The 16148-nt window shown below is 33.3% G+C and overlaps 1 protein-coding gene across 1 annotated transcript in view; it reads right to left on the reverse strand.

Annotated features, from left to right (window-relative positions):
- The window catches only part of LOC145284538 (thrombospondin type-1 domain-containing protein 7A-like), a 1985627-nt gene that overhangs the window by 107115 nt on the left and 1862364 nt on the right, over window positions 1–16148 (reverse strand). The window contains exon 23 of the mRNA XM_080133436.1: window positions 3517–3789. Within this exon, the coding sequence (XP_079989562.1) occupies window positions 3517–3789 (273 nt within the window). The remainder of the gene's footprint in view (window positions 1–3516; window positions 3790–16148) is intronic.

Below are 16148 nucleotides of genomic sequence, written 5' to 3' on the forward strand. Positions count from 1 at the left end.
CCTGTTCCAGTGTATCGCCACGGACTACTTCACATTCCGTGGAAAACACTACCTTTTCATCATTGACATGTACAGCAACTGGCCGATAGTTGAACAGGTAGTCAATGATTCCAAGGGACTCATTTCAGCACTACGTCGCATCTTTGTAACATATGGTATCAGTGATGAAATAACATCAGACCGAGGACCTGAGTTCACTGCTCACGCACACGTGATTTCCTTTACAATTGGGGCATTCGCCACCAGATTTCATCTGTCGCATTCCCGCACAGCAACTGCCATGCAGAAATAGGAGTGAAGAGTGTCAAACGACTTCTCACGACAGCACTGACATTGATGGTTCCCTCAATACAGACGCATTCCAGCGAGCCATGCTCCAATACCGCAACACTCCAGACTGTGATACCTTGCTCTCTCCGGCTATGTGTGTATTTGGAAGGCCACTCCGGGATTTCATACTTTCCAGGGTGTAATGGTACCAACCACACAGCACTTGGTGTGAAACTCTAGCATCAAGAGAGGAAGCCCTCCGCAACCACCACATGCGCATATCTGAGCGGTTCACAGAACACACTCATCCCCTGCCACTGCTAGTCATTGGTGACTGTGTGAGGATCCAGAACCAAACAGGACCTAACCCTAAGAAATGGGACAAAACTGGCATTGTCGTGGAGGTCCGACAATTCGACAAATACGTTGTTCACATCGATGGCTCTGGGCGTGTTACGCTGCGAAACCGGAAATTCCTGCGGAAATAGATACCAGTGATTGAACGCTCCCCACTCCTGAGGCTACCCGGACCAACGCTTGTGTTCCATAGCCCCAGCCAAACCAACCAACGCCACTAAATAACACACTTTCCGATCTTGACCCAGCATTTGTTCAGCCAGCCCCCGCGACTACAGAGAAACCAGCGGTCGATCACAAACAAAAGATCCCTGTGGCCCTTCGGGGTCTAATGCCACACAACACCCCCGGCCTATAGGAGCGCCTGGTGTCTCTGCCTGACCCAGACACCGCATAGAAGTCAGTGGATGCGTTGCCTCTACGTCGGTCAACCCACCTCTCACCCACCTGCCTGACTGAGAGTAATCTGAAAACAGACTTTAAATCGTTAAATCTACTTTATGCACCAAGACATTTTATTAAGTTCTCATGCCCAGATGGACCATTCGCATTGAGCTTAACTGATAAACTGGAACTCTTACAACACTCATACTCGTCTTTATATCTTAAAGACTGGGGGGGGGGCATACATGATGTTGTCCTTCTATTTTATGTATTTCCAGGTGCTGTAATAATTGGTCCAATAAAAAGCATTGAGTAAAGAGTTTAAGCTCATCTAATTGTATGCAAAACAAAAAATACATTTTACTAATATATTTCCTTAACCCATGAGTTTTCGATGTTTATTCATCTCAGAGGAAAAATATTATTATAAATGGTTTGCACCTTATTTTTTAATGGTAGTAAACATTAAAAACTTTTCATTTTCTAAGTTTTTAAATCTTTTTAATTACATAAGATAAGGGAAATTATATACTGATGCAGAATAAAAAAAGGATACTGAGCTTCAGATCCAAAATGTATGCTTAATCCTGGAATGGATGTTCTTGGCAGAAGGGAGGTAAAAAGATCCAACGCGTATTGTAACTCTTCCAAGGCACCAGGTAACAATCCGATGTAAACATGTTTCTTCAGTTTCATGAGATATCCGGCAAATATTTTATTTTATGAATCGCGTAATGATTTTTTATATATAAATTATATATATATATATATATATATATATATATATATATATATATATATATATATATATATAAGTTAAATTGATTTAACACTTGGATTGAATTATTAGTGAATAAAACCAAAACATCTATACTCTACGGAGATGAATAATTATCGAAAACTCATGTGTTAAGGATATATATTTATTAAACTGTATTCTTTGTTTTGCATACAATAAAAATTCTATATTTGAAATTTCACCGTTTCAAGTCATAAAATTGAAATTCCAAAATGATGATATATATATGTGTGTGTGTGTGTGTGTGTGTGTGTGTGTGTGTGTGTGTGTTTGTAAGTTCGTTCCCTATTAACTCGGAAACGGCTCGATCGATTTTTTAAAATTACACACGGAGGTAGTTGATGTGTCTTGGAGTTCCTTACAGATTTGTTATGTCTGATAATGCATCTAATAAGGATCGAAAATCAATAATAAAAAATCACAGAAGAAAGTTCGATTTTGACCAAAATTAACACTTTTATACAACCTAAAATCAGAAGTGCATTTGAGAAGTTTTATCACCGTGCAAGCAGAAAGGCCTAGCCTATAAAAACATATGTATATTCTTTTATGAGACAGGGGCGCATTCGAAACGGATGTTTCCATTTAGAGCACAGTTGAACCATGATATTTAAAGTTTAAAATGCAAACGTCAAGTGAAGCCATTACAGATAATTTTATAAAATCAACAGTAGATTCTATACAGGGCAATGTATACTACAGTGTACTGTCGACTAAGTCACTGTGGGGGTGCATACAAAGCTTCCTTCCGGTACACTAAGTTAAGAGTCCCGAACTAGAGCAGACAATCAATCGATTTGATTAGAAGATGGACGATTTCACCGATTTTAATGGCAATAACAGTATTGGAAGTTTGAACATTTGCTGATCCTCATTCAATCTCGCATAACCTCGGGTCTCTCTGCTAGTACACACACAGACACACATTATATATATATATATATAATTTACACATACATATATATGCATTTCATGTATCTACACACTTTTGTCACCTTATTCAGATGCTACTAAAAGTTATGTCTAAAATATTTATTCTACTTTTGAAAAAGTTGTTTCATTTGTACGTGGCATTCATATTCTTACAACATTGAAAATGTTGTTTGTTTTTTGTTTGTTTGTTTGTTTTTTTTTGTATTCGTCTTATTCTCGAACTAGTTAAGTAGAAGTCAGTATAGCATTAAATTATTGTAAAGTAAACTTTATTGGCATAACGTCGTATTTTTCCTTAACTACACCTGACCTTCGTGCCACTACAAAATTATTTCTGTTCAACATTTTACTGATTCAAAAAAAGCCATTATATAACTATCAAGTTTTAAATGCTTAAAACTCGAGACTTTTTAAATAAAATAATCCCACATGTTCCAAAGCAGAAAGTAATAGAGCCGAGCCAACATCACTATCAATAGATTACACGAAGAAAGCTTCTTCCCTAGAACTGCTTGCCTGTGGAAATCTGTTCCGCTGGTCTGCTTTTCAGCTGATTAAAATATCATTATCTTCAAGTCCAGCGAAAAGAAGTTCTTATTCAGCCGTCCTCGTAAATCATCTGATTATACCAAATTCCTACTAGAAACGATTATTACAAAACTGTCCCAATGACTACAATACACACATTAATCCTTATCCTCAGGTGGTCTGCAGGCCTTGATATGTTGTGACCCCTTTCTAAAAATTAAATAAAAAAGAACTGATATATTTACCTCATAACAAAGATGACTTCTTTGTGGATTCCCATAATGATCTACACATGTAACATATCTTTCTCTTTTGCCGATTCCCCACGACTCCGTTCCCTCTTTCACCAGACACGAGGACCAGTTGGATGCTCTCCAGGTAAACTCCCTGCAAGAAATGCCGTTGTTGCATTTGCGTCTTTCTAACAGTTCCGGGCAGCCATTATTGTTCTTTTTGTAGCGATCCGGTGCCCGTAAAACCTTTCGATTTCGGGTCTGGAATTCGTCTAAAATGCATGGCTGCAAATAAATAATAAAAAAAGATATAATTTAATGATAGATTAATATATGCGGGTGTAAACTACATCATGAAAATAAATTGATACTAACAAATAAAATTTCGCAACTTTTTATTAAACATAACTTATATTTTAACATTACCCATAACGACTCATTCAATTCAAGCTTAACTTTAGTAATCTGCATCCAGGCCAGAATGCCAGTGTATCTCTCTCTCTCTCTCTCTCTCTCTCTCTATATATATATATATATATATATATATATATATATATATATATATATATATATAAATTTTACGTAAATATTTTCAGTATTTACTTTGACAGTCCTCGATACGTAAGTAGAGCTAGATAATAAGTTTGGAAAATATATATACGGCAATGAAGCCACTAAGCTTACGTGACATTTATTTTCATACTATATATATATATATATAGTAAGGATAAATAAATAATGATCTAAGTATAAACATCAGAACACAATGGATCGATAAATGATCAGCTAATTCTTATATAGTTTAAAGAAATTGCGATCAGCCGTTAAAAGTACGGCAGATATTTGTACTGCTGATAAGATTGTATAATAATAAATTTGTTATCGTCTTTGAAATGACGGTACACAAGTTGAAGTGTTTATGCTTTAATTCTAGCCTCATATGTAAATAAGTGTATATTAAATTGTTTATTTCCTATTCTCTCTCTCCTTCTCTATTTATATATATAATATATATATTATATATAATATATATATATAATATTTATATATATATATATTATATATATATTATTATATGGTGTGTATGTATGTATTTTGTTACACCAGTAATCTGCACCAAAACCGTAAAAAATAGAAAAAAATTGGAAAAAAGAACTGGAAAAATCGGATTTGAAACCAATTAAGCTGGATTTTGAATGAAAAATGTATGCTCATTCATATGTTGTCATAATGTTTGTATAAATAAAGAAAATTATGCAATAATACAGCTCCATTTGGGATTGAGTAATTAAATATATATTGTCGGTTATAAGGCGCCATATATGTGATTTACTCACTTTTGAAAATTCAAATATTTTCAATTTATAAAGAAAAGGCAATATCACCAAAAACAGTAAAACTACTAACGGCATAATTGAGAGGGTATACAAGAACAAAGAAAATGAGATATTGTGAGCAGAAAATGACTAATTTTACGTTTTGCCTTTATATTTAATCGTTTCTACAAACTAGCTTTTTTTTCCTGAAGCTGAATGAGTCACTCAAAAGAATATATAGTATATATAATAGAAAAAATGTTAACTTGAAACAAGCTAGACCCATTAAAGTCATTTTATGAATCGTAAAACCCTAACGTAGTTAACCAACAAAACGGCTACTACAATTTTATTTTTCATAATCAGGGAATTTGCACTATTAGAAGAGAACTTGAAATTTGATCCAGATTAGCTACGTATTTTACAGCACATTCCAAAAACTTTGTAAATACTATAATATTCATTGCTTATATGTCTGTTGATTAAAAATTAACTACAAATAAACAATGTTCATAAACTGTTATTTTTTGCTTCCTAAGCGATGACGAGACAATTAAATCAAGTCCAACGTAAACAAGTTCTTGGTGAGCTGTTACACTTAAGTTAACACATGTACCGAATTTCCATTACTAACGATTAGTATATTGTCCAATTGACTACTGTGCACTCTTTAACCCTTATCCTCGAGTGGCCTATGGGCCTTGATAGGTGGTGATGCCTATGTAAACAAAAAAAAAATTAACCGGCATTTCTGAACTGCTTATATCGTTAATAAAAAATAACAACATATATTATATAGTAAGCAACTGATTTTCCAATAAGTCATTAAAATGAAATATAAACATTGAAATAAGTCAATCGCAAAAGTATAAACATTAATCATCTTTCTATATATAAGGTTAATATCATAATCACGTTGATACACCGGTTAAGCAACGTTAAGCCTAGTCAGTACCAGATGGGTGACCATTTGTGAATACCAGATGCTGTATGTATAAGGACGTCGACTCCCCCCCCCCAAGAACTGCGAAATAACTGTCATCATCTCTCCTGATAGGAATATGCATGCGATTGGAGATCGCTTGTGAATTTCACATCCCAATGAAATTTCCACCTTCAGAGCAAGTCGGTTAAATCGGCCTAGGGTGAGTGTCTCTTTGGTACGGTGCTGTTGCAATTAAGAAACTGCCGACATTTTCTGTTCACTATTGTTTAAAACTTTGAATTCCTCGTCCACCAATTCTATAACGTTAAGCTCATTACACAATCTTGTCTCTGATAATTGGTTCTATTCAATGCCCGTCCTTCTCATCTTCAAAAAGACATAAAACGCAAAGCCGACATTTGTGGCGGTGAACGCAGACGCAGTCAAAGTTCTAAATACTTCAAAGGTATGTAGCCTATAAATAAATTCTGTAAGTTTAAGATAAGATATTATTGTTCCAAAAGTGCGAAATATTAATGTTTTTTTTCTTCTGTCCTTTGAATGATTCACTCGACGTCCTTTTGTCGATTGTGAAATCAATATATATATATACTAGCAGGTCGCCAGGTGTTGTACGATACGCTTCAATATGATTTTAGGATTTTTTTATGCAGATTACGTATTTATAATTGATAGAGAATTGTCTCTATAATAATAATATTAAACCTAATATGTAGTGAAATTATATATATAATATAAAGCTGAATGTGTGTGTGTGTGGTCACGAATAGGCTGCTATATGGTTGACTATTTTAAAAAACTAATTAAATATAATAATAGAAGATGTACCGACACACAGGAATGGGTATGTTTGATCTGGCAGAACGGTGATTCATTAAAATTGTGGAGTATGCGCGAACGCAAACTCCACAAAGCATGGAAATAAACAATTTTAAATATCAAAAACACTGATGAGTATGTTTTTTTTAATAGATATTCATAAAAGTATTCTTGTAAACGTTTAACTTAAACAGGGATGGTATAATAAAATTGTGCGGTCTGCGTTCGCGCCTGACCTCCATGGAATGGAAATAGCACCCACTTTAATAAAGACTTTTCATATCTATCTGTGCAAGTATACTTTGATAATTATGTTTCAGTTTGAAGAAATATGGTATAATAAAATTATGGGGTGTTCGTTCGCGCCTGACCTCCATAGAATGGAAATATGTCACAAAATTTAACAAGGTTTTTAATATAGATTCACAGAATATTGTGATAAGTGTTTCAGTGTGAACAGGTATGGTATAATAAATTATGGGGTTTATCTATTTTATTTTTACTTTCATTATATTTTGCTTAGGTTATGAAATGGATGGGTTGTAAAGAGATAGCTTCGAATTTGGGAGTATCAAAACCAATCATACTTTGATAAATCGGAGTCCATTTTCTGTAGGCTGTTTTTGAACCCAGTCAATGAAGGGTACTTTTGCAAGTGTGTATATATATATATATATATATATATATATATATATATAATGGTTTTAAATAAAATAGTAGGCGGAAGTTTCTCGAGAGCTCTTTCGGCTATCATCTCTTCAGGAGTAAATCGATAGCAATCTAAATAGTATTTTTTCTCCCGCTTTTTTTTCTCCCTCGTTGTGCCAACATTTTTAATCGTTTTTTAAACGTAAATAAATTTAATTAATGTCCCCGTACGTTGGCACATTAAATAAGTTCCCCAATAGAAATCTTTATTTTCGTCACAATACTATTTAGATTGCTATCGATTTACTCCTGAAGAAACTTCCGCCTACTATTTTATTTAAAACCATATCCAAATTCTGTACCTCTAAACATTTATTTATATATATATATATATATATATATATATATATGACTTAGGTGCCATTACCTAGAATCGAAATCAAAACAGACAGCTCTCCACTCTCATTCCTTAACCTCTTAACTACAGCCACACGCATGTTTTCTTTTTTGAGTATTTAGTCGAACAATAAATTGTAAATTTCAACTTGGTTTTACTTTCTTTTCTCTTATAATAAGCTAGTATTTATATTAGACCAGCGGGGGCACCCGGCGTTGCCTGGATGTGGTGAGGTGTGTGTGGGGTGGGGGAGTAAATCAAAACAAAATTCAAAATAAAGAATAAGCGAACGTAATAATCCTGTTTAAATATTATCATTGTTTTTCCGATTTAAAAAAAAAGTCTTCATTTTGCATCACGTTCGCTAGTCAACGAAAAAGATATCGCATAAATAACCCTGTTTACATGTTAAAACTTCTTGAATATTTGGAAAAAACCAAAAAAAAAAAAAAAACAGCGAACGTGATGGAAAAAAAACGAACGAAAAAAAATGGCATAAATAACTGTTTCAATATTAAAACTGTAAAAATCGAAAAAAAGAACATCTGCTATCTAGGCTTGAACGTACAATTTTAAGATAACAATGCTGCCACTATAACGACTGGTCTATGATCGCATGAGCGAAGTGAGGTCGGTTTTTTATATTTAAACTAATTCAAGGAAGAACTTTTTTTTTGCGTATGGGTATTTGGCTAAATTGTCATGAAGGGACGATTTTTACTACCTTTCCCTTTAGAAAAGTGTCCATTAAAAGGTGAAGGAATTAATGTTTTTAGCTAATTTTTCGATATTTGTCATCAAAAGGGGCGAGCTTCAAAATGATTCCAACCTCGTGAAAATCCGTCGCCTCTATGGAAAGTTTTTGGCAGACACATTTAAACAGAGTTTGCCCTTTATCTAATATAAGCAATGGTAAACTTCAATCTATGATATAAACACTGCATCTCTTTTGATTTTATTATATACTAGCATGGGTGCCCGGCGTTGCCCGGCTGTTTGGAGGTGTGTGTTGAGCAAAAAAAAAAAAACGGTCAATTTTTTTAACTTTGCCCCCTATTATTACCCCTTAACTTTTATTTTGGGGGCTCAAATCAAGTTATTAAGTTAGATCCATGTCCAAGGAACCTATATCTAAATTTTTAAGTGTTTAGACCCAAAATTGTCGGAGGAGTTTGGTAGAGTTCTCAAAGGTCATATCGTTGAACTTTTACCCCTTCACAGCCAAATTTCTGGCCGAAAACCGATCACATCGATTTTTCCAAATCTCAATACCCTGTATATCAACTTTGGAGTCTGTAGACTAAAAGTTGACAGTTATTGCGTAGGGAAATGTACACAGACAGACACAGACATGTTCACTTTTATAGATATATAGATATTCATCTGTCATCCCTTTTTTAAAAGATTGCATCGCCCAATCGTCGAAGACAAAATTCATGTAACGAAGCAGGCATATATATAATCATCTTTTTTAAAAAAAAGAATCGTCTGATCGTCAAAGAAAAGATGCCAGCCAACAAGGTCCACACATTTTTAAAATTATATAGATATAGAAAATAATTTTAGCTTTTCTTTCCAGAAAATTTACACTGTTGCTTTTGCTTCTCTTGGATTTCCCATGAAACTCGATAATGATTTTATTTGCAAGTAAATCTGCGAGTTTATTTTTTCGCTAAAAAGGGATACCTTTTATATTCCCCAGAATATCTGGCTCTGTTTTAAATTCCTAGAGAATCATTGTATTCGGTGGAACGTCTGCGTTTTCTCTAATTCTCTATAACATTTTGCTTAATCGTAATTCTCTAGACTACTTGGCATTTATGTAATGCTCTAGAACGTCTTTCAATAATTCTGTAATAAATCTGACTTTTTGTAATTATCTAGAACATGACTTTTTGTAAATCCATATATCTTATGACTTTTTTCTAAATCTATATAACGTGTAACAATTTTAGGATTCTCTAGAATATGTTAATTTTTTAGAATTTTCTAGGACATGTAACTTTACAAAAAGAGTCAGATATTTTACAAAATTTTATTTTGTAGAAAATCCGTTGTTTTTTTAATTCTCTAGAAAATCTGACATTTTTTTATAATTCTCGAGAAATCTGACTTTTTGATTTCGTCAGAAATAAGTGTTTTTATTGTAATTTCCTATAACATGTATTAGAATATGTTTACATTCTCTAGAACCGTTAGAATTTTGTAATTCTCTAGAAAACAGGTTGTTTAGTAGAACATTTGGCTTTATTTTGTAAATTTCAGATAATTTTTTGTATAAGTAAGTTTCATTTTTAATCATAATTTTAGACAATATCACAGTGTTTTTCTCTCATAACTCGTGATTGTATCTTGGCTTCCGGGACAAAATCAAAGTGTAGTATCTGTTCTTCAGATGCTGCACTTAAATTTCTTGTTCTCTGTCAGTGGAGGAGAAATCCTTCACATCTGAGACAATTTTTATTTTTGTTCCTTTTCTCCACGTTAAAAAACGACCCTAGTGTCTAACTCTGTCCCGTGGGGAGGCATTGTAAATAGGAACTATTATATTCTCCAAAATATTTGAAGTTAATCATTTGTTAAAGTCTCATTCTATTTATCCGTTTGACTTATATTCTTCTTGCTGAGAAATACCAAAATATTTGTCCGCAAAATCTCAACATTTACTTTAATATTTTTTCATTTAATTTCACTTTCATTCAAGGAAAATGTTTTCTAAAGAAAATAAACCTATGTTCACTTAGAAGAATCTTCATGAAATAGTCAGTTTTATTAATTTTTTAATCATAATCATTTTTTTGTTTGTTTGGATAAACAAAATTATAAGAGTGATTTGTGGGATCCCTGCACATTCCATAGTTGCATCTTTCATTTGTCATGCTTAAAAATAGTTTGTGATATATTTTTATTCTATTTCAATTCTGTGGATGCGAACGCAGACCTCACAATATAATTGTACCATATTTATGGAAATTAAAACATAATTAACTAACTAATTACTCTGGTTCGTGTAATTTTAGAAAATATATGGTCATGGTGAAACGGTCTGTCTCCAAAAATCTTGTAGGAGTGTGTGATATATTTCAATTCTATGAAGGTCCAGTTCAAAACGAGATTCCACTACATTTTTTGCCATTTTTTTGCCAAAACTTATACTGCAGTTTGATCCTAGTATGAAATCCAAGAAATTGAGTTACACGTTTGACATAACATTGACATTATATGAATTTTTTTTTTTTTTTAAATTTTATTTATTCATTTTTTTTTTTTTTTTTTTTTTTTTTTTTTTTGCAATTTATCTAGGAAGTGAACCTGGCCAGTTAGGATTGAGGGCATGCATTGCATGGAGAGAAGCAATTAGAGAATGATGATATGATAGCTGTTTAATGTGAATCTTGAAAACAATTATAATGACCTGAATGGGGATTTTTTGATCAGTAAAATATAAGATGCTTGCAGAATAAGAGACTTCGATGGTATTGCTACATTGAAAAAAAAATGAATTTCTCAGTTGATAGATGCAGAACCGCTAAGGTAGTAGGTCTAGTTAACAATGGTCATCATTTAAAAGGGACGTTAAGTAGACAATGATGATGCTTATAAAGATCTACAATAGTAAATCAAATAGATAGCCTTAATCATAATTAATAAGTTGGTTTCCTATGACAACAGCATATTCTTTTCATTACTTTGACTCTCGAGTGTGTATCTATTGATTTCTTATACGCTTTTATATAGAGTGATGTGGTTCTCGGTTGATTAACTGTGTCGGATATACACTCGAGAGTCAAAAAAACGAAAAGAATATGCTGTTGTCATAGCCTTAATTATGATATATACTTATTGTGGAAGAATTGATGCCCGTTTTCGAAAATTGGTACCATAACAAGAAAAAAAGTATCAAAGTATTGCAATGGTCTTTGAAGTGTTACATACAGCAAAAGGGAAACTGAGTAAAAGGGAAGAGATTTTTTTTTTACATGGGCATCCCCACTTATCAAGGCCAAGGGCCACTCGAGGATAAGGTTTAAAGAGTGTACAGTATAAATTGGACCAAGAGATAAAACTTTCGTGTTACCATTTGCTAAATATTGGCACTTCACAATCAAATCTGGCTCATCAATCTAAAGCAACCAAAAAGAAATATGTGCCATATCTCAAACGCAAATAAATAGTGAGGTAATTAATTTGGAACGACATACCTACATACATAAGCTTCTTTTATATGCATGATTAACTGAATGGAATGGATCGATAGTTTTAGTTTTATATATTCATGCTAGTAAGCTTTTAGATCTACAAATAAATTGTCTCTATTTGTATTAAGAATTTTAACAGATGTATTTGTTGTCTTAGATTCTTAAAGTGATCTCCCTTACTTGTTGTGGATTATTTACTTGAAAAAAAAAAGGTTTTGATAAACCATCGTATGTCTATGATTAGTTACTTGAAGAGGATCTACATTCTCTCATTCATAGTTTATTACTGAGCCATTTCTTCCTTGTCTTTTTTTTTTCCTCATACGTTTGCATTAGCTTTTCTTAAACACACATATTTATTTAAAAAGTTGAAATAATTTGATTTTGACAATGTGCATCCTCATCGGGAGTGGGAAAAGATTGGAGTTGAGTCATTAGAAAAACAAAATCTGTGCGATTCTCCAAAAAAAGAACATTGTAAAGACCACTTAGACTTTGCTTTTTGGGTGACACCATGCCGTGAGGAGAAATAGAGAGAGCATTGCAAAGTGAGCATTGTTTAAGTTCTGAGGAGTACGGCGGGTCTGTGTTCAATTTTTCTCCATTTAATGGTAAAAGGTGAACCCTTTTCTTTAGCTCCCATACGTGGGTTGATAATGCTGTTTTGATTCTTGTTTTCACTCTAAAGGAACTCATATAAAGATATTATTTAAACAAAGATATTATTCACACACACACACACACATATATATATATATGTATATATATATATATATATATCAATTTAATATGCTTTTTGGAATATGACATTTTCGTTCTGTGACGAGTATGTATATCATAAAGATTTTTCTTTATTTTTGTGTCTCATGAGGACGTGGGCGGTCGAAGTTGATTTTAGATTTTTAATAAATAAATGTTTATTGAAATTTATAAATTCAAGAAGCCAGTACATATTTTCAATGTATTCAAATTTACACAACACTTATCATTCAAATAACCTTTTTCCTCGATATTAGGATTAACGGGTGTCACCGTGAGACAACACTGTGATGATAAATAATCAAAATCTACCCAAGTTCTACTATTATTGAAGAGGACAACTCAAAAAGAATTTGTTTAGATTACACTTGAATGTTACCATGTTTTAATCAGCTAGAAAGTAGACCACGGGTATTGTGTTCTGCAGATGGGTAGTTCTAGGGCAGAAATTTTACTCATAAAATTTCTGTTTATTTTTATTTCTTTTCGAATTTTGTTTGCAATAACATTAAATTTGACAAATCGATATTTCATGATACAAAGGTAAAAAATGACCTAGTCAGAATGTTTTTTTTTTTTTTTACAAGCAGGGAAATTTATTTCAATTTAGTTTCGTTAAAACAATACTTATTCTAGCTCTGAAAATTATAAAGTCATTTGTGAAAGATTGTGGAATCTAATTTAAGTCACAGACTCATCTTATACGAATAAAGAAAAATGTATCTAAATTTTTATATCTACTTAAGGAATAATAGACGTTGATGTCTATTGAACTTGGTATTGATGATCGTTTGGTAAAGCATATTTAGAATATAGACCTGCATTTCGATCCCTACATCTTGGTAAGTTTTGACCAAAGATTATGCATAGTGGAATCATGGACCAAGTACTATAGAAGTGTCGATCTCCTGTTATATAGGAATTTTTTTTTTCATGTGTTGATATGTCTTTATGTTTTCTTTCAAAAGAATACTAACACAATTCACATACATCAGGCGCTTTGGACATTATGAATTGCTGTTTCCACATGAAATACCAGAGATTAGAGGCCAAATTTTCTGAAAGGTTTCAGTGAAAACGGACACGACCAGATAAAGTGCTGCTCATCATCAGCATCATTATCAAAGGTGATGGTGACTCAGTGGCTAACGATTTCTTTCCTTGCTTGCACTACATCCCAACTCATTCCCGTTAGATCACTGCAGTTCAAGACTTTAATCCTGGTCAGTACTGAAATAGGTGACCATTTGGAAATACTAAGTGCTATATTTGTTCTCTGCTTATTTCGGCATTGTTTCTGGTTGTCCTGGATTTTTCCTTGTTTCTGGAATCAGCAGTGCTGATTCTGGAGAGGAACGGGCGGATATTTTGAAACCCATGCCTCACAATTACATGTGAATGCACCCATAGAGTGGATACCCATGATATGTTAACACTGAACAGATCCATACCATGTAGAGAGGGGTATATTTAGTTTTCTTCCACTGCAAGAACTGTGACTTCAGGATTGGAAAGTGGCATTGAGAAGTCAGTGCCCCAGGGAGGGGCCCTTTGACATACAAAATGTGCCTCGGTAGCCCTGTCAGTATTCTTCTGTAAGGGCGCTACAGATGATTAGCAATAAATTAATCCCTTCTCAATGAGAGAAGGCAAAGCCTAGGAAGTAGAACTGCACAGAATCAGCATTACACCACAATCAAAAGGGATCAGATTTTATAGAAATGGTCTAATCTCTGTGGATTTTGGGAGCCAATGATATCATGTAGAGGGGTAGTACTTTTCTAAGATAGCTTGCCACAGCATCCTTGACTGGTCCTCATGAACTAAGTACTATAGAAAACATGTCAAATTGATGACTCCCCCCACCACCACACCAGATAGAACATGGCAGAAAATTTCAAGAGGTGGCTGTAATGAAAACAGGACTTTTTGTTCTTCCCTTGGATAATTTGTCACAATAGCATAGATCTGTAGAGACTTTAATCAAATTTTGACGATACTTGTTTCATATAACAAACACAATGTACAATAATATAATTAAATTGCACTATTTCTAAGATACATATAAAGTTGAGCTTGATCAAGAAAAAGAAATTCTATTACAAACTCCAGCATGAGAGACAAAATAAAAACACTGTCTAATTTATAAAACTCACTAGAGACATTAGCGAAATCTTGATCCTAAATCTATTTCCATATTTTCAAACTCTGATTATGATTTTTTTGATCGACCGTTCTTTTATAGATTTTTAGCTGGTTAAAATAGTTTTTAAGGAGTCAAAAGGGGATCAAAACTGTACTTCTCATTTTCTTTTATGTAGTAGAGATTGTACATTGAAATAATAGACAAAAGACACATTGTATTTTTGTATGTATGTATGTGTGTGTCTGTGAGTTCTTTTCCTATGGACTTCGAAACGACTGAAATTTCACACAAATATACTGTATATTTCTGGTAGAATTCTTAGGTTTTGTTTCAGAGTGTCTTTGATAAGATTGTTTGATTATCGAGACTGGTCAAAAATCGCTTGTTCCTTTTTTAATAAAAGTTACCATCTTATATAGCCTAACATCACAAGTACATTTGGGAAGTTTTATTAGCAAACTAGCAGAATAGTCCAGCTTATAAAACCAACAATAAGTTGTTTGATATGACAGGGGCGTGTTTAAAATGAATGTTTTGGCAGACCTGAACAAGAATCACCCCTGTAATTTTAACCAATATTTTGCTGTTGGTATTTTTTACAACCTAACCCAGCGTAGTATAAACAAACCGAAACTCCACATGTTAAGAACGGCTTTTTGGAATAAATACCCCCATCATCGATTTTATATATAACGGCTTGAATTAATTTTATAAAATTAACAGTAACTTCTCTACATGGCAATATATAATGCATTGTATTGTGGACTAAGTCACTGCATAGAGGCATGTGAAGCTTCTTCCTGGTGCACTGCGATGAGTCCCCAACTATAGCACGGAACCAATCGATTGGAAATGGACGATTTCACCGCTTTCAATGACAATAAAAATATATAATTGTGAAATCTTCGTTGATCATCATTCCCTGCTTGTAATATAATAAAATTGCACAATGTGTTGTAAAGCTCGCTACATTGATCTATTAGCATAAAGCACAAGAGTGATGTGGCATTTGAAAACTCAATAAAACCTTATGGTCTTTCAGATTGGTGCTACAGGTAGCATGATAGCATACTAATTTCACAATCCATGATGTAAGATTGTTTTTTGTACCAATCAGTACCCGTTTCGAACAACATTACCGATCCTCATGGTGTTGTGTCACCATCCAACTGACAAACTCGTTAACAGTTATCCTTGGGTGGCTTTAGTGCTTGGATAAAATTGATTATTTAATAGGATGGTGCAACAAGACTTTAACAATACTTTGGAATACTTCCCAACTGACTACAATAGGATTTTTTTCACAAATATGCAGGTATTGGAAAGAAACATTGCACATGGAAGTTCAGTAAATATTCAGCTAGATATAATTAAGTTTTTTAATAGAAACACTTGATATAATGGGGCTAAAATG

This window comes from Euprymna scolopes, chromosome 9 (assembly GCF_053919585.1).
Source record: "Euprymna scolopes isolate OS-2025 chromosome 9, ASM5391958v1, whole genome shotgun sequence".
NCBI lineage: Eukaryota > Metazoa > Mollusca > Cephalopoda > Sepiida > Sepiolidae > Euprymna > Euprymna scolopes.